The sequence below is a fragment of the Pogoniulus pusillus genome, chromosome 20, assembly GCF_015220805.1.
Source record: "Pogoniulus pusillus isolate bPogPus1 chromosome 20, bPogPus1.pri, whole genome shotgun sequence".
Taxonomy (NCBI): Eukaryota; Metazoa; Chordata; class Aves; order Piciformes; family Lybiidae; genus Pogoniulus; species Pogoniulus pusillus.
In genome coordinates, this window is record NC_087283.1 from 22183612 (window position 1) to 22206992 (window position 23381).

General features: G+C 52.4%; 1 protein-coding gene across 7 annotated transcripts in view; it reads right to left on the minus strand.

Annotated features, from left to right (window-relative positions):
- Positions 1-23381, minus strand: part of CNOT1 (CCR4-NOT transcription complex subunit 1) — a 111701-nt gene that overhangs the window by 80241 nt on the left and 8079 nt on the right. For all 7 annotated transcript variants that reach the window (XM_064160600.1, XM_064160597.1, XM_064160596.1 and 4 more), the window contains exons 2-10: positions 18706-18983; positions 12190-12297; positions 10125-10223; positions 6732-6800; positions 6561-6615; positions 5401-5604; positions 4245-4413; positions 2512-2638; positions 537-647 (exon numbers count right to left, since the gene is read on the minus strand). In XM_064160600.1, coding sequence (XP_064016670.1) covers positions 537-647; positions 2512-2638; positions 4245-4413; positions 5401-5604; positions 6561-6615; positions 6732-6800; positions 10125-10223; positions 12190-12297; positions 18706-18807 — 1044 coding nt within the window. In that variant the 5' untranslated portion in view covers positions 18808-18983. The remainder of the gene's footprint in view (positions 1-536; positions 648-2511; positions 2639-4244; positions 4414-5400; positions 5605-6560; positions 6616-6731; positions 6801-10124; positions 10224-12189; positions 12298-18705; positions 18984-23381) is intronic.

A 23381-nucleotide genomic window follows, 5' to 3' on the forward strand; every position in this document is an offset into this window, starting at 1 on the left:
CCTGCTGCCACCAGTTTGCTGTCCCTGCTCACTCCTGCTGCCACCAGTTTGCTGTCCCTGCTCACTCCTGCTGCCACCAGTTTGCTGTCCCTGCTCACTCCTGCTGCCACCAGTTTGCTGTCCCTGCTCACTCCTGCTGCCACCAGTTTGCTGTCCCTGCTCACTCCTGCTGCCACCAGTTTGCTTGTCCCTGCTCACGCCCATTGCTGCCACCAGTTTGCCTCTTACTGCCACATTCCCCAAGCTGTATCTCTGCTGTGCTGGGGGTGAGACTGGAAATAAAAGCAATCCTGGGCTGGTGATGAGGTGAAAGCTGCACCCAAGGTAAGGATTCAGGCAGCTTTTATTTCCTATAATTGCTCAAAACAGTCATGTGCAGGAGGAGCAAACCAAATAACCACTGAAGCACAGCAGCCCAATAATGAGGTTCAAAGCCTTTCAGACTGCTGGCAGCTTAAAAAGCTTCACAGTCGCTTTGAGACCTGCCCTTCCTTCAGGCATCGCCCAGGAAAGAACAAAGGGCTGAAGAAACTTACCAGCTCTTTAAGCACATCAATTAAGACCTCCACATTCCAGGTATGGGCTTGTGCTCCATCACTTTTATCTTTCCCATCACTCCAAATCCCGCTGCCGGGAGCCGAAATCGACTGCAAGTTAAATACACCCAAGTCAAAAGTGTCTCAAAAGCCACCACAGCCACAGAACTGCCTGCACTGAGGCAAGAAGTTCAGATCAGTAAGAGGACCAGTTTGAGACTCTTGCACTCAAGACATTTAGAGCAGAACACTGAGAAGTGGTGAAATGAAATGCCAACCTAATGTAAGAATCGCTTTCAAGTGCCCATTTTCTGCTGATTAAAGCAGATTTAATTGATGAAGATGTGGATTTAATGAGTGGACTGGTCGGTGGAGAAGGAATTGGCTGGACGGTCATAGCCAGAGGGAAGTGGTCAAGGGGCAGATGGAGCTGGCTAAAAGTGGTGTCCCTCGGGGGGCTGTATTGGCATCAGTGCTGTTCAGTATTATCAGTGATACAGGCAGGGAGACTGAGGCACCCTCAGCAGGTTTGCTGCTGATACCAAGCTGAGTGGTGTGGTTGATAAGGCTGAAGGGCAATATCCATCCAGAGAGACCTGGATCGGCTGGAGAGGTGGCTGAGAAGATCCTCTGGAGGTTTGGTAAGGCTAAGTGCAAGGTCCTGCAGCTGGGTCAGGGCAGCTCTCGATGGCAATGCAGGCTGGGGGGTGAGGAGATTGGGAGCAGCCCTGCAGAGAAGGACTTGGGGGTGCTGGGGGGGAGAGGCTGGGCAGGAGGCAGCAGTGGGCACTGGCAGCACAAAAGGCCAAGGGCAGCCTGGGCTGCATCCAAAGCAGCGTGGGCAGAGGTGGAGAGAGGAGATCCTGCCCCTCTGCTCTGGGGAGACCTCAGCTGCAGGGCTGGGGCCAGAGGGCCAGATATGGGGTCCTCTGCACAAGAGAGACATGGACCTGCTGGAGAGGGTCCAGAGGAGGCTATGAAGATGATCAGAGGCTGGAGAAGCTCTGCTATGGGGACAGGCTGCAAGAGCTGGGGCTGTGCAGCCTGGAGGAAGCTCCAGGGAGACCTCAGAGCAGCCCTGAAGGGGCTCCAGAAGAGCTGGGATGGGACTGTGAGGATGGGACTGTGAGGATAGGCCGAGGGCAATGGGCAACTGGAGCAGGGCAGAGTTAGCTCGGACATCAGGAGGAAGTTGTGCACAGTGAGGGTGGGAAGAGACTGGCACAGGCTGCCCAGGGAGGTGCTTGAGGCCTCATCCTGGGAGCCATTCTACATGAGGCTCAATGTGGCTCTGACCAACCTGATCTAGTTGGGGATGTCCCTCCTTATTGCAGGGGTGGAGAGTTGGACTAGCAGGGCCAGGGAGGGGATTCTGCCCCTCTGCTCTGCTCTGCTGAGAGCCCACCTGGAGTCCTGCATCCAGTGCTGGAGCCCCTGGCACAAGAGGGCTGTGGAGGTGCTGGAGAGTGTCCAGAGCAGGGCCAGGAGGATGCTGAGAGGCTGCAGCAGCTCTGCTGTGAGCACAGCCTGAAAGAGTTGGGGCTGTGCAGGCTGCAGCAGAGGAGGCTCCCAGGGGACCTTCTGGTGGCCTTGCAGCATCTGCAGGGGGCTGCAAAAAAGCTGGGGAGGGACTTTGGAGGCTGTGAGGGAGTGGCAGGAGTGGGGGGGCTGGAGCAAAGCTGGAGGTGGGGAGAGTGAGGCTGGAGGGGAGGAGGAAGTTGCTGAGCAGGAGAGTGGTGAGAGGCTGGAATGGGTTGCCCAGGGAGGGGGTTGAGGCCCCATGGCTGGAGGGGTTTGAGGCCAGGCTGGCTGAGGCTGTGTGCAGCCTGCTCTAGGGTAGGGTGTCCCTGGGCATGGCAGGGGTTGGCACTGCCTGCTCCTTGCGCTCCCTTCCAACGCTGCCTGATTCCATGGGCCCTAGAGGTCTCTCTGCAGGCAGTGCCCGGCTGTGGGGCCCAGCTGAGCAGCCACTCACCTGCAGGGCAATGCCATCGCTCAGCCCCGAGTGTGTCCGTGCCATCATGCCCAGCACCCTGGCGACCTGCGCCGCTGTCACCTCCCGCACGCCGAACTGCATGATGATGTTGCGGCACTCCTCCACGCTGGCAGGGGACACAAGAGAGAGCTGTTCTGTCACTGAGCAAAACCAGAGCTGGGACAGCAAGGCTGCTGGCTGGCAGAATTAATGCCAGGCTCCCATCATCTGCTTGGGTCACAGGGAACAATTCCAGAAGCAGAGGGGAGAAATGGGAGCAGGAGGGTTCTGCAGAACACACAGTGCCAGTGGCCAGCCCCAAGGCAGGTGGACTGAAGTGACTGGAAGAGATGATTCACAGGGTGTGTTCCACTCTCTACTCTGCTCTAGTGAGGTCTCATCTGGAGGACTGGGTCCAGTTCTGGGCTCCCCAGTTCAAGAGAGAGAGAGAGAGAGAGAGAGAGAGAGAGAGAGAGAGAAAGAGAGAGAGAGAACTGCTGAAGGGAATACAACAGACGCTGCAAACCATCTGAAGGGCCTTGGAGCAGCTCTGTGAGGATCAAAGGCTGAGAGCCTGCAGAAGAGCAGCCCCAGAGGGCATCTGAGCAATGCTCAGCAGCAGTCGAAGGGCCTGTGGGGGACAAGAGGCTGGGGACAGAATCCTGTCAGTCATGCTCAGACACAGGGCACAAACTGGAACACAGGAGGGGAAAACTGTTTGGTGTGAGGGTGTTGGAGGCTTGGAGCAGGCTGCCCAGAGAAGCTGTGGAGTCTCCTTCTCTGCAGTGCTTCCAACCCTCCTCTGGCCACTGTAATCCTGGGCAAGCTGCTGGGGGTGCCCTGCTGGAGCAGAGGGTTGGACTGGATGATCCCAGGAGGTTCCTTCCAGCCCTCACCATGCAGGGATCCTGTGACAGTGAGCTAACAGCAGCCTGTCACAAGAGAATCTCTGCTACTGCTCTAGCAGGATCTGCTTGGATTCTATGCCTGTGTAGCCACTTCTGTTCTTACACATACCCAAGGGTTAAGAGTCAAATGGTTCTAGAACCTTCCCAAGGAATTTAAAGACCTTTCCTATCACTTTTTACCCTGACAAAACCCGACACAACCTCAAGAGGCAGGCTCCACACATTACAAAGAGTCCAGAGGAGGGCCACGAAAATGATTTGGGGGGCTGGAGCAGCTCTGCTATGAGCACAGGCTATGAGAGTTGGGGCTCTTCAGTCTGGAGAAGAGAAGGATTCAAGGAGACCTTGAAGTGGCCTTCCAGTATCTGAAAGAGGCCTACAGGAATGCTGGGGAGGGACTATTGGCAAGGTCTGGGAATGACAGGATGAGGGGGAATGGGTTTGAACTGGCAGAGGGGAGATTGAAACTGGATATTAGGAGGAAGTTCTTTCCAGTGAGAGTGGTGAGACACTGGCACAGGTTGCCCAGGGAGGTTGTGTCTGCTTCCTCCAGGGAGGTGTTTAAGGATAGGTTGGATGAGGCCTTGAGCAACCTGCTCTAGATGGAGGTGTCCCTGCCTATGGTGGGGGGTTGGAGCTGGCTGATCCTTGAGGTCCCTTCCAACCTAAACCATTCTAAGATTCTAAGGGAGCAAAACACAAACCAAGAATTCAAACAGATGACTTCAGAGTACTCAAGGAGGTTCTAGTTAGTTGACTTCAAGTGTTGTTCTTCTTTCAAGAAACCAAACCCAAGGTGCTTGAAAATGGGCCTGGCCTACACACCTTGCACAAAAGCCATAGCCAACTTCTTGCATGAAGTCTGCCAGAGAACTCTCCATCATGGTTTTGGCTATCCCTCCAGAATCAGGCAGGATCCTGTCCATTAGAATGTCCCGTTTTTCAGGGTATAGAAGTGGTGCAAGCACCACAGGGCAACGTTCCTGGGGAAAATCTGAAAGCAACAACAACAACAAAGGCATTAGAAAACCCTGAACACCAGAGCTGGGTGCCAGGGACTATTTGAAACCACTCAATGCTGTGGCAGTTTCCCTGCTGCTGCTGAAATTCAGGCTACTCAACCAACATCCCATCTCCCACATCCCTGCTGGCACTTGGATATTCCTCCAGAACATCCTGAGGGGGCATTAAGAGAGTAGGAAGGAGGTGGAGGGAGGTTTTCCTGCCCCTCTGCTCTGCCCTAGGGAGGCTACACCTGGAATGTTACATCCAGTTCTGGACTCCCCAGTTCAGAAGGGACAGGGATCTGCTGAAGAGAGGCCAAGGGAGGGCTGCAAGGATGCTGAAGGGACTGCAGCACTGCCTGAGGGGGAGAACCTGAGAACCCTGGGGCTGAGAGTCTGGAAAGGAGAAGGCTGAGAGGGGACCTGAGCAATGTCTGTCAGTATCTGAGGGCTGGGGGGCAGGAAGGGAGGGACAGGGACAGCCTCTGCTCACTTGTGCAAGGGCAATGGATGGGAACTGCAGCACAGGAAGCTGCACCTCAACAGAAGGAAGAACTTCTTGAGTGGAAGGGTCCCAAAGCCCTGGCACAGGTTGCCCAGGGAGATGGTGGAAGCCTCATCCCTGGAAGCTAAGGCCAGGCTGGATGTGGCTCTGGGCAACCTGATCTAGTGGATAGTGCCTCTGCCCACGGCAAGGGGTTGGAACTGGATGATCCTTGAGGTCCCTTCCAACCCTGCCAATTCTGTGGTTCCCTGGGGTCCACAGGCAGCAGCCAAGATCCAACCACCCCTCTACTTCAGGCATATTTATCACAACTGTTCCAAACCCACTTTGTGGTTATTATCTTGTAAGCTGGGAGTGAAGAAAGTTTCCTGACTGTTCCTTCAGCAAGCCCTTCCCCAGCATCCCAGCAGCAGCCTCCACCAGAGTGCGCTGGCAGCCCCGCGCTGAGCCTCCCCAGCAGCCTCACACTCACCTCTACGTAATGTCTTGAGGAAAGCGTCAATTTGCTCCTGTCCCACCCCAAAGGCTCCCTTCTGCCCAAAAAGGAGATGGGAGAGGAGGAGGTGCAGGACTTCTATTGCAATGTCTTGGAAGCCACCTTCCTGATTTCCACTGACGTCTGCGTCAATGTAGGAGCGCAGCAGATCCGGCAGCTTCTGCTTGATGAACTGGGCAGCTTGGAAAGACAAGAGGGCAGAGTCAAAACCTGCCCCTTCTTCTTCACAGGAAGGTTCTTTTAGGTAATGTCCTCTCCACCTGAGTTTGATGACCACTGGAGCAGAGATTTCAACACAAGTCTCATGGGCCCTACCTCAGAACTCAGTGAGCGATGGGACAACGACACAGCGCCTCGGTTTGGTTCGTTACCTCGCAAGGGACCTCCAGATAGATCCAAACTCTGCCACTCCAGTGCCACCTGGCTTTACAGCTTCAGTGACACAACTGCAAGGTCTTACATCACTCCAAGGTGACCTTATTGTGGCCTTTAAGGACCTGAAGGGGGGCTACAAAAAAGCTGGGGAGGGACTTTTGAGGCTGTCAGGGAGTGGCAGGAGTGGGGGGGATGGAGCAAAGCTGGAGGTGGGGAGAGTGAGGCTGGAGTCTGCCCAGTGCAGGGCCAGGAGGATGCTGAGAGGCTGCAGCAGCTCTGCTGTGAGCACAGCCTGAAAGAGTTGGGGCTGTGCAGGCTGCAGCAGAGGAGGCTCCCAGGGGACCTTCTGGTAGCCTTGCAGCATCTGCAGGGGGCTCCAAAAAAGCTGGGGAGGGACTTTGGAGGCTGTGAGGGAGTGGCAGGAGTGGGGGGGCTGGAGCCAAGCTGGAGGTGGGGAGAGTGAGGCTGGAGGGGAGGAGGAAGTTGCTGAGCAGAAGAGTGGTGAGAGGCTGGAATGGGTTGCCCAGGGAAGGGGTTGAGGCCCCATGGCTGGAGGTGTTTGAGGCCAGGCTGGCTGAGGCTGTGTGCAGCCTGCTCTAGGGTAGGGTGTCCCTGGGCATGGCAGGGGGTCTGGAACTAGATGATCCTTGTGGTCCCTTCCAATCCCTGACTGATTCTACTCAGGTTGCACAGACACACATCCATCCACCTAGAAAGCAAGAAAGCTGTCCTTGCTGCAGCACTCTGCAAGCTTCACTTACCAAAACCTCGAAGATCTGAGCTGAAAGAGTTCAGTAGAGCAAGACCAAAAATCACCTAGGAGCAAGATCAAACAGGATCATCAACCTTTCTAACAACTACAACCAAAAATAAACCACCCCACAACCCAACCCACTCATTAAAATACTTTGTGGAATGAAGTGTTCACCTACCTCTTGAACTTTACTTAATTTGATGACTTTACTCAATTGGGCAAACAAATGGGGTGAAGGCTTTAGACTCTGAAAGAGGCAAGGAGAGTTAATTGGAAGCTGCAATGGGATTAAGTCTTCTATTCCTATCATTCCAGACATCTGCAGATCTGGGTATCAGTAACTGTTCTCTGCTGGAGGTTAACACAAAGCTTCTATGACCAAGCAAACATCTCCAATGTACCCTCCTTGAGTCTGCAGGTGACAATAAGCTGACTGGAAGCATCTGGAGGCTCTACAGAGGGACCTGTCCAGGCTGCATCAAAGGGTCAGTGGGGTGAGGTTTGACAAGGCCAAGTGCTGTGTCCCTCACTTGGGTCACAGCTACCTAAGGAATGCTCCAGACTTGGGACAGAATGGCTGGAAACTGCCTATTGGAAAAGGACTTGGGAGGATTGGTCAGCAGCAGGTGAAGATGAGCCAGTGGTGTCCTCGGGTAGGGAAGAAGGCCACTTGTATCCTAGGCTGGGTCAGAAAGGGGCTGGCAGGACTAGGGCTGGGCAACAGTAAAGGCTACACCTCAAAGTCAGGGTTGTTTCATGCCCCTCACTCCCAGAAGGACATTGAGGAGCTGGAGCAGGTTCAGAGAAGGGCAAAGTTAGGGAAGTGTCTGGAGAACAGGGCTAGGGAGGAGCAGCTGAGGGAGCTGGGAGTGGTTAGTGTGGAGGAGGCTGAGGGGAGACCCTGTGGCTCTCTACAGCTCCCTGAAAGAAGGCTGGAGCCAGGTGGAGGTTGGGCTCTTCTCTTCAGGTAGCAAGTGACAGGATAAAAGGAAGTGGCCTCATGTTGCACCAGGGCAAGTTTAAGCTGGACATTAGAAGAAACTTCTACCCTGAAAGGGTTTTCAACCACTGGGAATAAACCAGGGAGGTGGCTGAAGCTCAACACCTGGTGGTGTTTAAAAGGAGTCAGAGATGTGGTGCTGAGGGCCATGGTTTAGTACCAGGCTTGGCAGAGTTAGGTGATGGTTGGACTTGACCTTAAAGGTCTTTTCCAACCAAAACAAATTCTGTGATTCTAATCTTAAGCTGTTTTTATATATTTAAGCCAGGGCAGGCCAGGGACAAGCAGAGTCCCTCAGGGACCAGTCCCAAGACCAGTCTTGGTCAGCATCTCTGTGGCTGCCATGGGCAGAGGCACTGAGTGCAGCCTCAGCAGCTTTGCTGCCCACACCAAGCTGTGTGCTGCAGCAGGCAGGCTGCAGGGCAGGGATGCCAGCCAGAGGCACCTGGGCTGTGCCCACCTCAGGAGCTGCAACAAGACCAAGGGCAAGGTGCTGCAGCTGGGGCAAGGCAATGCCAAGCACCAATGCAGGCTGGGCGGTGCCAGGCTGCAGAGCAGCCCTAAGGAGAGGGACTTGGGGGTGCTGCTGGAGGAGAAGCTCAGCAGGAGCCAGCAGTGTGCACTTGCAGCCCAGAGAGCCAAGCAGAGCCTGGGCTGCAGCAGCAGCAGTGTGGGCAGCAGGGCCAGGGAGGGGATTCTGCCCCTCTGCTCTGCTCTGCTGAGACCCCACCTGGAGTCCTGCAGCCAGTGCTGGAGCCCCTGGCACAAGAGGGCTGTGGAGATGCTGCAGAGTGTCCAGAGCAGGGCCAGGAGGATGCTGAGAGGCTGCAGCAGCTCTGCTGTGAGCACAGCCTGAAAGAGTTGGGGCTGTGCAGGCTGCAGCAGAGGAGGCTCCCAGGGCACCTTCTGGTGGCCTTGCAGCATCTGCAGGGGGCTCCAAAAAAGCTGGGGAGGGACTTTGGAGGCTGTGAGGGAGTGGCAGGAGTGGGGGGGCTGGAGCAAAGCTGGAGGTGGGGAGAGTGAGGCTGGAGGGGAGGAGGAAGTTGCTGAGCAGGAGAGTGGGGAGAGGCTGGAACGGGTTGCCCAGGGAGGGGGTTGAGGCCCCATGGCTGGAGGTGTTTGAGGCCAGGCTGGCTGAGGCTGTGTGCAGCCTGCTCTAGGGTAGGGTGTCCCTGGGCATGGCAGGGGTTGGCACTGCCTGATCCTTGTGCTCCCTTCCGACCCTGACTGCTTCTATGATCCTAAGTTTCTCCTGCAGAGCCCACTCTACCACTAGCAAATCACTGTCAAGGCTTTCATATGGAAGGAAACAGGAGCAGTGCTCATTTCTCTTGCTCCTGGCTGCCACAAAGGAGCCAGGAAGTGCAGATGCTCTGTTACACTTTAAAATTCACCTGCAGTCATTCTGTGTGATTGAGGAACTTGCTCAAAGTTAAAACAAAACCCCCCAATAACTCCATCAGTTTAACATCAAACCTCCAAACAACCAACCTGAGCCTGTCCAACTTGTGGGCAAAGCTCAGTGTGGATGGCTTTAATTGACAGAACCACAGAATTAGCAAGGTTGGAAGGGACCCCAAGGACCAAGCAGCTCCAATCCCCTGCCATGGGCAGGGACATCTTACACTAGAGCAGGTTGCTCAGGGCCACATCCAGCCTGGCCTTGAATACCTCCAGGGATGGGGCCTCAAACACCTCCCTGGGCAACCTGTGCCATGGTCTCACCACTCTCACAGTGAAGAACTTCTTCTTAACATCCCATCTAAATCTGCCCTCCTCTAGTTTGGATCTATCCCTGCCCACCAAGTCCTGTCACTACCCAAAACCCTCCCCAGCTTTCCTGTAGCCCACTTCAGATACTGGAAGGCCACAATAAGGTCTTCTTGGAGCCTTCTCTTCTCCAGGCTGAACAATCCCAAGTCTCAGGCTGTATCCATAGCAGAGCAGCTCTTGTTGCAGTGTTCTGCTACCCTCATAGCAAAGAACCTGTTCCTCACATCCAATCTCAATCTGCTCTGCTCTAGCTGGAAATCATTGCCCCAGGTGCTGTCCCTGCAGGCCTTTGGGAACAGTCTCTCTGCAGCCTTCTTGTAGGATCCCTTCAGGTACTGGCAGGCAGCTCTGAGGTCTCCCTGAAGCCTTCTCTTCTCCAGGCTCAACACTCTCAGCCCCCTCAGTCAGTCCTCTCAGCAGAGCTGCTTCGACCCCCTGAGCATTCAGGCACTGGAAAGCTACTCCTAGGTCTCCTTGGAGCCTTTTCTTTCCCAGGCTGAACAATCCCAGCTCCCTCAGCCTGCCTTTTTAGCAGAGGTGCTCCAACCTCCCAAGCATTTCCATGAGCCATCAAGTCCAACCAGAACCCAACTACCACAACCACTAAACCCTACCCTCAAACACCACACCCACAGCTTCTACAACACCTCTGGGGACAGTAACTCCACCACCTCCCCATGCAGTCCGTTCCAACATCTGTCCACTCTTGTAGCAAAGAAATCATTGCTCATCTCCAAGCTAAACCTCCTCTGGCAGCATTTCAAGCCCCTGGAGATCCCCTTCATGACATTCACAAACCTTCTGGTAGTGCAATGGATTGTCAATGGCGTAGGACAGCGTCGAGATAAAGTTGGGTTTTGTGATCAGCGACGCACACTCCTGGATCAGAAACTGAGTCTGCAAAGGAGAAAACAATCTCAACATTCCTATGGCTCTGCAACAGGACAACAGAAGTCTTTTACTGTTCACTCTGTGCAGTTAAAATGAAACAAAAGAGAAGGTGCTTTAAGTCTTGTAAGGGCCCAAATTCTAGTTCTTTTTTTCATTGGGTTTAGTTTGTTGTTTGAAGCCTGAGAAGTGGTTAAACCCACTCCATTCACACCTGCAATGAAGTGATTCTAAAGAGAGTGTGGTCAAAGACTCCATTCACACCTGCAATGAAGTGATTCTAAAGAGAGTGTGGTCAAAGACTCCTTCAGACCTGCAATGAAGTGATTCTAGAGAGTGTGGTCAAAGACTCCTTCAGACCTGCAATGAAGTGATTCTAGAGAGTGTGGTCAAAGACTCCATTCACACCTGCAATGAAGTGATTATTAAGAGAGTGTGGTCAAAGACTCCATTCACACCTGCAATGAAGTGATTCTAAAGAGAGTGTGGTCAAAGACTCCATTCACACCTGCAATGAAGTGATTCTAAAGAGAGTGTGGTCAAAGACTCTATCAGACCTGCAATGAAGTGATTCTAGAGAGTGTGGTCAAAGACTCCATCAGACCTGCAATGAAGTGATTCTAAAGAGAGTGTGGTCAAAGACTCCTTCAGACCTGCAATGAAGTGATTCTAGAGAGAGTGTGGTCAAAGACTCCTTCAGACCTGCAATGAAGTGATTCTAGAGAGTGTGGTCAAAGACTCCATTCACACCTGCAATGAAGTGATTCTAAAGAGAGTGTGGTCAAAGACTCCATTCACACCTGCAATGAAGTGATTCTAAAGAGAGTGTGGTCAAAGACTCCTTCAGACCTGCAATGAAGTGATTCTAGAGAGTGTGGTCAAGGACTCCTTCAGATCTGCAATGAAGTGATTCTAAAGAGAGTGTGGTCAAAGACTCCTTCACACCTGCAATGAAGTGATTCTAGAGAGTGTGGTCAAAGACTCCACCAGACCTGCAATGAAGTGATTCTAGAGAGAGTGTGGTCAAAGACTCCATCAGACCTGCAATGAAGTGATTCTAGAGAGTGTGGTCAAAGACTCCTTCAGACCTGCAATGAAGTGATTCTAAAGAGAGTGTGGTCAAAGACTCCTTCAGACCTGCAATGAAGTGATTCTAGAGAGTGTGGTCAAAGACTCCTTCAAACCTGCAATGAAGTAATTCTAGAGAGTGTGGTCAAAGACTCCTTCAGACCTGCAATGAAGTGATTCTAGAGAGTGTGGTCAAAGACTCCTTCAGACCTGCAATGAAGTGATTCTAAAGAGAGTGTGGTCAAAGACTCCTTCAGACCTGCAATGAAGTGATTCTAGAGAGTGTGGTCAAAGACTCCTTCAGACCTGCAATGAAGTGATTCTAGAGAGTGTGGTCAAAGACTCCTTCAAACCTGCAATGAAGTAATTCTAGAGAGTGTGGTCAAAGACTCCTTCAGACCTGCAATGAAGTGATTCTAGAGAGTGTGGTCAAAGACTTCACCAGACCTGCACTGAGGTGATTCAACATTCTCCACCCCCAAGCAACGTTTCAGTTTCTCTGAGTATCCTCACATCCTGTATCAGACAATTGAAGAATATTCATTTTTAAGAGCTTAAAAGAGTTTGTGGCCAAATTGTTTCACGATAAGAAAAACCACTCCTGAGGGTAGACATAGGCCAGCAGCAGAGCTGCCAAGTAGTGGATGTGGGTAATAACATTTTAAAGGACAAAGCAAAGCTTTCAGAGCAGAGGACTGCATGTGGTAGAACGAGCAACTGTAAGAGCCAGACAACAATTTGTTGTCTTCTGACCTGAGGACTGCTAAATAATCCTTGGAACTGGAAGGTCACACACCAGAAAAGAAGCTTCATTGAAGCTCCTACCTCCAGACTGCATTTGTGTTTCAACTGGAGGAGATAAACTTGCAACAACAAAAACCAAAAGGAAGGAGATGCCAAACTGTACCTGATGAAAATCTTTGCCACTGCTTTTACCATCGCCACTGAAATCCACGTGGGAGAATAGGCAGCGTAGTAGATGCCTGTCTGCCTCGGGACCGTGCCTGTTCACAATCTGCAGGGGAGCCAAAACACACAACTGGGTAGCAAACAGTTATTAAACAGAGCAAGAGCTAAGCCCAGCACCGTGCATGCAGAGGTCACAGGATGTTAGGGCTTGAAAGGGACCTCTGGAGAGCTTCCAGTCCAACCCATGCCGCAGCGGAACCACAGAATTCAGCACAGGTGGCACAGGAACACATCCAGACAGGGCTGGAAAGCTCCAGAGGAGACCCCACAGCCTCTCTGGGCAGCCTGTGCCAGGCTCTGGGACCCTCACACTCAAGAAGTTCTTCCTCCTGTCGAGGGGCAGATTCCTGTGCTGCAGTTTCCATCCCTTGTCCTGTGCCAGGGCACAGGTGAGCAGAGCCTGTCCCTGTCCCTCCCTCCCTGACCCCCAGCCCTAAGACACTGACAGGCACTGCCCAGATGCCCTCCCAGCCTTCTCCTCTGCAGACTCTCAGCCTCTCCTCACCAGGCAGTGCTGCAGTCCCTTCAGCATCCCTGCAGCCCTCCCTTGGCCTCTCTCCAGCAGATCCCTGTCCCTCCTGAACTGGGGAGCCCAGAACTGGATGCAGTATTCCAGGAGCAGCCTCACTAAGGCAGAGTAGAGAGGAAGGAGAAGAAAGGTCCTTCTAGTGGTGAAGTCATTAGAGTCTTCACAAAACTGCCAAGAGTGTTCTTTTTAATCACTACTCTGGAAACCAAGCTGCTAACTCTACCTGAAACTGAGCAGCACAAAAGAAGAGACAGAGGAGGAGTCTGGACTCGAGCCACTGACACAGAAGCTGTGCACTTCATACTCAAAAAGCTAAACAAATAGGGGTTCCCAAGTCACCTAGAGGATGACTTCGAGCTTCTCTGCCACCAAAGCAGCTCAGAACTCCTACAGTGCCACACCTTGGTGACATGGTGCCATGGACAGAGGCATTGAGTGCAGTCTCAGCAAGTCTGCTGACCACATCGAGCTATGTTGTGCAGCAGACAGGCTGCAGAGAAGGCAGAGGGAGCTGGGCAGGCTGCAGAGGTGGGCACAAGCCAAGCTCAGGAGCTACAACAAGACCAAGGGCAAGGTCCTGCAGCTGGGGCGAGGCAATGCCAAGCACCAATGCAGGCTGGGCAGTGCCAGGCTGCAGAGCAGCCCTGAGCAGAGGCACTTGGGGGTGCTGCTGGAGGAGAAGCTCAGCAGGAGCCAGCAGTGTGCACCTGCAGCCCAGAGAGCCAAGCAGAGCCTGGGCTGCAGCAGCAGCAGTGTGGCCAGCAGGGCCAGGGAGGGGATTCTGCCCCTCTGCTCTGCTCTGCTGAGACCCCACCTGGAGTCCTGCATCCAGTGCTGGAGCCCCTGGCACAAGAGGGCTGTGGAGAGGCTGCAGAGTGTCCAGAGCAGGGCCAGGAGGATGCTGAGAGGCTGCAGCAGCTCTGCTGTGAGCACAGCCTGAAAGAGTTGGGGCTGTGCAGGCTGCAGCAGAGGAGGCTCCCAGGGCACCTTCTGGTGGCCTTGCAGCATCTGCAGGGGGCTCCAAAAAAGCTGGGGAGGGACTTTTGAGGCTGTGAGGGAGTGGCAGGAGTGGGGGGGCTGGAGCAAAGCTGGAGGTGGGGAGAGTGAGGCTGGAGGGGAGGAGGAAGTTGCTGAGCAGGAGAGTGGTGAGAGGCTGGAATGGGTTGCCCAGGGAGGGGGTTGAGGCCCCATGGCTGGAGGTGTTTGAGGCCAGGCTGGCTGAGGCTGTGTGCAGCCTGCTCTAGGGTAGGGTGTCCCTGGGCATGGCAGGGGTTGGCACTGCCTGATCCTTGTGCTGCCTTCCAGCCCTGCCTGATTCCATGACTTTGTCTCCACAGCTCCCCAGGAGCACATCCCTGGGACAGTCTGGATCTCTGTGCTTTGTGCAGCAGGAATCCACCCCACAGCATCATGGATGATCTTCCAAGCAGCTTCTATGCTGTCGCTGTCTACTAGTCAAGACTGACTTGACTGTCACTATCCCTTCCAACCCTGGAATCTGTCCAAGTCAACCATTCCACCCCCATGCACTCAGCAGAGACAGATGCAACTGAAGCAAGTTGCTCACAGTCACAAACACCTTTACCTGCAGTGGTGCCAGCCATGGGGCAGCTCCCATCTCTCTGGGCAGCCTGGGCCAGGCTCTTCCCACCCTCCGTGTCAAATATTTCTCCTTTCTCTCCACTCTCAATGTTCTTCTTCCAGTTCAAACCACCCCCCCCTCGACCTGGCACAACAGGACCTGCTCCAAACTCTGCCCCCAGCTTTCTGAGAGGCCCTGTCAGCACTGCAAAGCCACAAGAAAGTGTCCCTGGAGCCATCTCCAAGTTGAACAACCCAAACTCTCCCAGTCTGACCTTGCAACAGAGGGCTTCCAGCCCTGCCAGTATTGCTGTGGCCTCCTCTGGCCCTGCTCCAACAGGTACTCAGACAATCTGATCTGCAACGGTTCCAGGCACGGGGCATGTCCCACCTCTCTGGGAAACGTGGGTCAAGATCTCACCAGCCTCAGTGTCAAACATTTCTTCCTTCTATCTAGTCTGAACCTTTACCCTTTCAGAGGAAGCGTTTCCTGCCATCTAAAGAAACAAGTTCATCTCAAACTTCCCCATCAGCAAGCTTTAATCCCAAAGAGAAGTCAATACCTGTAGCTGAGAGCTTCTGCCCACTCCATCTCCTGTCATTAGAGCTCATTCAACTGAATTCTACACCTCAATCATAAAGAGATTATCTGCACTCCTCCTTTGCAACACCTATCACTCCTTCCTGCATCACAACATCAGTGTTCCTGAGCACCCTCTCTCATCTGCCTCGAGTTTAACTCTTGGCTACATCAGTCTGTGTGAATCATAGAATGGTTTAGCTTGGGACCTTCAAAGTTATCCAGCCCAACCTCCCCCGCAGTCAGCAGGGCCATCCTCAACTAGATCACGGTGTTCAGAGCCCTGTTAAGCCTCACTTTGAATAGGATGGGGCCTCAAACACTTCCCTGGGCAACCTGTTGCAGTGTTTCACCACTCTCCTGGTAAAAAAAACTGTTCCTAACATTCGGTCTAAATCTGCTCTGCTCTCATTTCAAACCACTGCCTCTGCTCCTGTCCCTGCAGGCCTTTGCAAACAGTCTCTCTGCAGCCTTCCTGTAGACCCTTCAGGTACTGCAGGCAGCTCTAAGGTCTCCCTGGAGCCTTCTCCTCTCCAGGCTGCACACCTCCAGCTCCCTCAGCCTGTCCTCATAGCAGAGCTGCTCCAACCCCCTGAGCATCTTCATGGCCTCCTCTGCACCTGCTCCATCAGCTCCATGTCCTTCCTATACTGAGGGCTCCAGAGCTGGACACAGCACTCAGGTGAGGCCTCAGCAGAGCACAGAGGCAGAATCAGCTCTCTGGATCTGCTGCAAAGCAGCTTTGGATGCAGCCCAGGCTGTGATTTGCCTTCTGTGCTGCAAGCCCACACTGCCTGCTCCTGCCCAGCTCCTCACCCACCAACACCCCCAAGTCCTTTTCCTCAGGGCTGCTTTCTGTTACCTCCTCCCTCAGCCTGTGTTGACAGTGAGTATTGTTCCAGCCCAGGTGCAGAAACCTGCACTTGCTCTTGTTGAACCTCATGAGATTCACCTGGGTACATCTCTCCAGCTTGTCCAGCTCCCTCTGGATGCCCTCCTGTCCCTCTGGCATATCACCACCACCACTCAGCTTGGTGTTCATCTTGCTGATGGTGCAGCCAATCCCACCTCCAGGTTCTGCCAGTGCTTCTTCCTTTCATTAACCTTCAGCTACCTGCACAGCATTATTTGATTCTAATAAAATCCACACTGGCAGAAACTCTAAGTCACCTCACCACCTCCACTGCCCCAACAGCAGCAACTACCAACAAATCCAACCTTCCTCTGCTGGCAAAGGTTTTGCCATTGTTTCCCTGTTTCTAGCTGCAGGACAGACAGGACATGTGCCAGTATAAACTCTGCCTGTGCTCTGCCCAACTCACTGCTTCACCCCATCACGAACATGCCTGTCTGCTGGGAGCTTCTTTGTGCAAGAAGACAAACAGCACTGCTTTAGGCTCTGTCTGCTCCTGCTCTGCTGCTTCTGCTGTTTGCTGCTGCTCAGCTTCCCTCTCCCTCACAGCTCACTGATTCCAGGCAGTGCCAAGTTTTGTTCTGCTGGAAAGAAACATCCCAGCTGGATATGGCTCTGCTTCTTGAGGAAAGGCTGGAACAAATGTGCTTGGGAGATGTCATTCCACAGTTGATAGCCCACTTCAGCACTGTCTTTGAGGGCAACCATCCCCACTAGGATTAGATAGGAAGATGCTCAGATTTGCTGCCAAAGGCAGCAAAACTTCAGGAAACATTTAGCCAATCTAAATCAAACAGATTTAGATGTGCAACAAGCTGACACGAAACTGGATCCATCTTTTAGGGAACTACTTTGGTGCTATGACCAAGATGAAAAGTAAAGCAAAAAGGGATGATGGAAAATTGAAATCCTAGAGCTACCTTAAACCAAAAACACAGAGGGATTGCCACAGACCTCTTCCAGTCTCTCAGCACAGTGAGTGGAAGAGGCCTGTCATGAAGGATAAGGAATTATCTGTCTCTTAGAGATCTATACTGCAACTAAATGGCATCCCAGCCTTAGCCTGTGCCAGGGCAAAGCCCAGCCTCAGCCAGGGCACCTTTCTGTAGGTGATCTGTGAGTCATGCATCAGTCACACTCGACTCCAGCAGTGTGACCTCGCAGGAGCCCCCTGCAATTACTGCCCCTGCAGAAACTGCAAGACCTGTAGTCTATCTCCCTGAGTCATGAAATCCCTTTAAGCAGTGACTATAGTTTGAAGCAGTTGATGCTGCTGCAATCACTCCCTCTCACCTCAAGATAAGCAATGAATGCACTAAGGAGCTGGCTGTTAACAGAAACTCCCTCAGCTTAAGACCTCTGCCCTCCTAATCTGATCCAAATCACTGCAGGACTGCTCTAGAGTAAGGGCAACAAAAATTCAACTGGCCCAGCTGTCTGCTGGGAACTGAGCTAAACCAGTTTCTAAAACTGGCTCAGTAGCATTCACTTAAGCACTCAACTGCAGATAACACTTTTCAGTCCATCCTGCGAGTCAACGGCCTGGGTCAGTTAAGCCAGAATTCCTCCCCAAACCTTATCAGTGTTGAGCAACTTGAGCTAGTGGGAGGTGCCCCTGCCAACTGGATGACCTTTAAGGTCCCCTCCAACCCAATCCATTCTATGAATCCATGGATTTGGCAGAATTCTTAGATAGGTGAGCTCCAATCTGCAGTTACTCTGCCTGCTTTCTGAAGAGCCAGGACTGAGAAAGTTAGCTTGGCTTCACCATACTTCTGTGATTGAGATGAGGAGCTAAAAACTTCCATCAGAGCAAGTGAAAGCATTCAGATGTAGTAAGCATGAACTCGTGCTTCCAGCCAACAACTCTGGACAATAAATGAACAGATTTTCCCCTCCTCTCCCAGTCAGTGTCCTGTGGAATGTCCATATGCTGAAGACTTCACTTGAAGGGGTTGGGAAAGCTTTGCACTGCACTCTCCAGTTAACAGAATCCCAGACTGGAAGGGATCCTGAAAGATCAAGTCCAACCCCCCTGCAAGAGCAGGACCTTCTAAGGCAGGTCACACAGGAACACATCCAAGCAGCTTTTCACAGGATTGTCAGGGTTGGAAGTGACCTCAAAGATCATCCAGTTCCAACACTCCTGCCATGGGCAAGGACACCTCACACTAGATCAGGCTGCTCAGAGCCACATCCAGCCTGGCCTTAAAAACATCCAGGGATGAGGAAGAAGTTCTTTACAGCGAGGGTGGTGAAATACTGAACAGGTTGCCCAGGGAGGTTGTGGCTGCTCCCTCTCTGGATGTGTTCAAGGCCAGGTTGGATACAGCCTTGGGCAACCTGTTCTAGCGGGAGGTGTTCCTGCCTATGGCAGGGGATTGGAACTGGTTGAGCTTTGAGGTCCCTTCCAACCTAAACCATTCTATGAAGCTTCCACCACCTCCCTGGGCAACCTGTGCCAATCTCTCACCACCCTCATGCTGACGAACTTCTTCCTAATGTCTAACCTAAACCTCCCCTCCTCTAGCTTGAATCAATTTGAATGGTTCCAGAGAATACAACCCCACAACCTCTCTCCTGGTAGTAATTTAACCCTCCAACTAGTAGCAACTAATCCTACTACTTAACAACCAACACTAGGCTCAGCTTTGAGCTGCTATACTCCATGACCCAGCAGGAACATCGAGATAGAGCTGTGACTGTCAGGCTGCAGAGAGCAGCAGCAGGCATCAGCGCCACAGCGCACAACTCAAACCAGAAGAGAAACTCCCAGCTGGAACTCCTTTTTTTCTCCCCCCCTCTTCCTCCTCTTTCCAAGACCCCTTTGGAGCCCCAAGAGTTTACTCACATGCTGTATTTCCTGCTGGCTGGCTCGGTAGTTTTTCTTGGTTAAATTGTCCACCAGGTAGCTGATTTGAGACAAGGCCAGCGAGAGCGAGTCAAGATTCATTGCTGGTTGGGGCGGAAGCAGGCGGCCGAGCCCGGCGCAAAATCACCATTATTCCCCTTTAGTCACCTCAGAGACAGGTTAATTGTTTGTCCCCCAATTAGCCTGTATCTGATTCTGTGATGCTTTTCTTCAGCTCTTCTTTCTCAGTTGGCTTCCTCTGTTCTGAAACATGGCACCTGAAAGAAGACAAGACAGAAGGTTTCAGTCCCCTAGCAGCTCCGCGGCTCTATGCGAGGCGCTGCTATGGCCTGCACCAGCAAAGAGCTGAAAGGTTTGGGGGTGTTGGGTTTGGGGTTGAATTTTCCCTTTTCGTTTTTTTTAATCAATCATTTTATTTTCATGATTAACAAGCTCATTTTCTTATAACCAATTAAAAGAATGTAATCTTTAGATGGAGGTTTATGCGAAGTGAAGAGCAGGTTGCGGTTTCTGCTCTCGCCAGAACACAACAGGGCAGGGGGGACAGACAAAGTTAAATTTGTCTCTGAGCTTTTTCCTTTCTCTCTTTTATTTTTTTGCTAAAGTGGAAAAAAATCAACCAAAAAGAAATGACCTAAGAGAGAATTTGCTAATGAAGGCAGATTTGGTAGCTTAACTTATGTAAACCATTTGACACAGAACTGTTTCAGTTGGAAAAGACCTTTAAGACTGTCAAGCCCAACCATTCCCTAGCTCTGCCAAGGCTGCTGCTAATCCATGGCCCTCAGCACCACATCTCTGCCTCTCTGAAATGCCTCCAGAGATAGGAATTTAGCTACCTCCCTGAGAAGCCTCTTCCAGTGTTTGAAAAGCCTTTCAGTGAAGAAGTTTCTTCTAATATCCACCCTGGTGCAACTCGAGGCAATTTCTTCCTGCCCTTTTGGTTGCTCCCCGAGAGCTGAGCCCAACTCCACCTCACTGCAGCCTCCTCTTAGGGAACTACTGAGAGCAATGAGGCCTTCCCCTCAGCCTCCTCTCCTCCAGGCTACCCCCAGATCCTTCAGCTGCTCTTCTCCAGACCCTTCTCCAGCTCTGTTGTCCTTCTATGCACAGGCCCTTCAGCTGCTCTTCTCCAGACCTTTCCCCAGCTCTATTGCCCTTCTATGCACAGGCCCTTCAGCTGCTCTTCTCCAGACCTTTCCCCAGCTCTATTGCCCTTCTATGCACAGGCCCTTCAGCTGCTCTTCTCCAGACCCTTCCCCAGCTCTGTTGCCCTTCTATGCACAGGCCCTTCAGCTGCTCTTCTCCAGACCCCTCCCCATCTCTGTTGCCCTTCTATGCACAGGCCCTTCAGCTGCTCTTCTCCAGACCCCTCCCCAGCTCTGTTGCCCTTCTATGCACAGGTCCTTCAGCAACTTTTCTCTAGCCCTTTCTCCAGCTTTGTTGCCCTTCTATGCACAGGTCCTTCAGCTGCTCTTCCCCAGACCCTTCCCCAGCTCTGTTGCCCTTCTGTGCCTAGGTCCTTCATCTGCTCTTCCCCAGCTTTGTTGCCCTTCTATGCACAGGTCCTTCAGCAACTTTTCTCTAGCCCTTTCTCCAGCTCTGTTGCCCTTCTATGCACAGGTCCTTCAGCTGCTCTTCTCCAGACCCTTCCCCAGCTCTGTTGTCCTTCTATGCACAGGTCCTTCAGCTGCTCTTCTCCAGACCCTTCCCCAGCTCTGTTGTCCTTCTATGCACAGGTCCTTCAGCTGCTCCTCACCAGCCCTGTTCTGCAGACCCTTTCTTCACCACCTTGGCTGCCCTTCTCTGGATCTGCTCCAGCTCAACACCAGCTCAACGCCTGCTAAGGCCAGCAGGAAAAAGCAGTGTCATGTAAATCTTCCCACCTCCAGCTCAGCTGTTTCCACACCACCCAAGCACATTTATTCATCCTGTTTTACCAGTCTGACAGAGGATGACTACCCACCCTTCCAGGACTGTGAGGAAGAAAACAAGAAGCATAACACGACTTAGCTACCACACAGCAACAATGAGAGGTCAGTAGCATTCAGAGAACCAACCACAAGTTTAAATACACCCAAAAAAATCAGGTTTTGTTTTAACCAGCTCTGCACATTTTGCCTCATTAGCCACTGCTGCACTCAACCCCCCCACACCAAAAACCTAAGCAACACAAAGAAATGCAAACCAACCCCAAACGTTTGGCTCATCCTGAAACAGCTTTCAGGGAGCAGTCTTTATGACAACACCAAACTTGGCACTTGACACCTCAGCTGTTAAAATTCCAGCTCGCTAATGTGATCAAGTCTGATCCTAAAGTAAGCCCTGAATAACCCAGGGGCTTGAGGAGGATGGGAGGAAGCTGTACAGCTGCCCCCAGGAGCAGCACTGTAATTTATCAGAGGTGGAAGCAAGCTGGAGAGAGTGTTTCAGAGCTGCTCTTGATCAAAACACACAGGTCCCCAGGCTTCGTGCCAACAGTCTGAAGATTCCTTTCTTCTGAAGAAGATTTATTGCTTGCCTGCCTTTGGGCAAGGCAGCCCAAACCACCAGGATGTGATTCCTGCCTCATCATGGAGATGGATGGCAGAGGTGAGGTGTGAACTTGGCAGGCACAGGGATTTGGGTGAAGCAGCTGAGAAGCCCTGCAGCAGCGTGGCTGGACACGTCAGGCCATCCTTGCACAAAGGCAGGCTGGCAGGACTGAGGGCAACAGATATTCCTCCTCTTCTGCTTTATACAAACGTTTTTCTCTTATTCAGACTTCCAAATGCAACTTCTGTAGTAAATAAGAGAGAGCAGCCCTGTGGAGGAGGACCTGGGAGCCCAGGTGGACAATTTCTCCATGGCACAGCGATGTGCCCTGGTGGCCAGGAAGGCAAATGGGGTCCTGGGGGGCAGCAGATGGAGGGAGGTTCTCCTCTCTCTCTACTCTGTCCTGCTGAGGCCAAACCTGGAATACAGTATCCAGTTCTGGACTCCCCAGCTCAGCAGGGACAGGGATCTGCTGGAGAGAGGCCAAGGGAGGGCTGAAGGGATTGCAGCACTGCCTGGTGAGGAGAGGCTGAGTCTGCAGAGGAGGCTGGGAGGGGACCTGAGCAGTGTCTGTCAGTATTTTTGGGCTGGGGGTCAGGAGGGGAGGCACAGGGACAGCCTCTGCTCACTTGTGCCTGGCACAGGACAAGGGCAAAGGATGGCAAAGGCAGCACAGGAAGCTGCCCCTCAAGAGGAGAAAGAACATCTTGAGTGGAAGGGTCCCAGAGTCTGGCACAGGCTGCCCAGAGAGGCTGTGGAGTCTCCTCTGAAGCCGTTCCAGCCCTGTCTGGATGTGTTCCTGTGCCACCTGTGCTGGATTCTCTGCTCCTGCCCTGGCAGAGGTTGGACTGGAAGCTCTCCAGAGGTCCTTTGCATGTCCTAACATCCTGTTACCAGGAGCAACAAATCTCATCAGCCCAGCAAAGTTGTTGCCCTTTGGAAAGTTTGCTTAGTAAAAGGTGGTGAAGTACCTGTAAAGATGGTCAAAAACATCAGCTCCCAGACTTTGTGTTACACCACAGACAGCCCAGAAGCTACTTAAGGTCTTATTTGGGCAACTCCCCCTCTTCTCTTGGAACAGCCATTCTCAAGCAGTAATGCTGAAGGTATTTATCACTGCCAAGGCTTTCCTGGTTAGACCTGATAACGTGAAAGGTCTTTTCCTACCAAAATCATGCTGTGAAAGCATTTCAGAGCATGTTTAAGACTGCAGCAAGGAGAGTTAGAGAAAACTGTCAGAGTATTTTTTGCTGTGCATATGACAGGCTACAATTCATGACTGCTACACACTCAAATCCTCCCCGGACTGTGGAACAGATGTGTAGGTGGGGAACTGGGCACAAAAGCAGCAGTAGCAGCACAGCATCTAACTGCTGGTGGTTTAGGGGTGTGTAGCAATTCAGTTCTGCTTATGGTGGAATCCAGAGGCAGTGTCACCAGGCACAGCAAGCAGAGACCTTCCATGTGGTCCTCACTGGCAAGGTTTTACCTACTGGGGTAACACAAAGCCTCTTGAGAAAGGTTTGCTGTGATTCTGGCAGTGCTTACAGCCACTCGAGGCATCCCCCCACCCCCAGCATCTAGCCAGGCAAAATCAGCCCCTGGCAGAGCTCTTTACTTCAGGAACCAGGCTGAAGAACTGAAGGGTTTGGTTGAACTCAGGACTCAAGAACTGAAATGAAACTTCAGTTTGGTTGCTTGTGAAGGCTGCAAGAGAGCTCTTAGAAATCGCCTTGCAGGCCTCCAGGGCAGGTCACACGTCTCTGGCTATTGTTCCTAAGAGCAGGAGGAAGAGCTCAGCAATCACACCTCCTCCACCCCAAAATCAAGCTTTTAGAATCCCTGAATTGATTCGGTTCAGAAACATCATCAGGTCCAACCACTACCACTTTCTATCAAGACTGGTCCTAAACCATGGCCCCCAGCACCACATCTACACAGCTCTTAAACACCCCCAGGGTTGGGGATTCAGCCACCTCCCTGGGCAGCCTCTTCCAGCCTCAGAACCCTTTCAGTGAAGTTTCTTCTTATGTCCAACCTAAACCTCCCCAGTACAGATGGAGGCCACTACTTCTTGTCCTATGACTTGTTTTTTAACGAGGACAGCCCAACCCCCACCT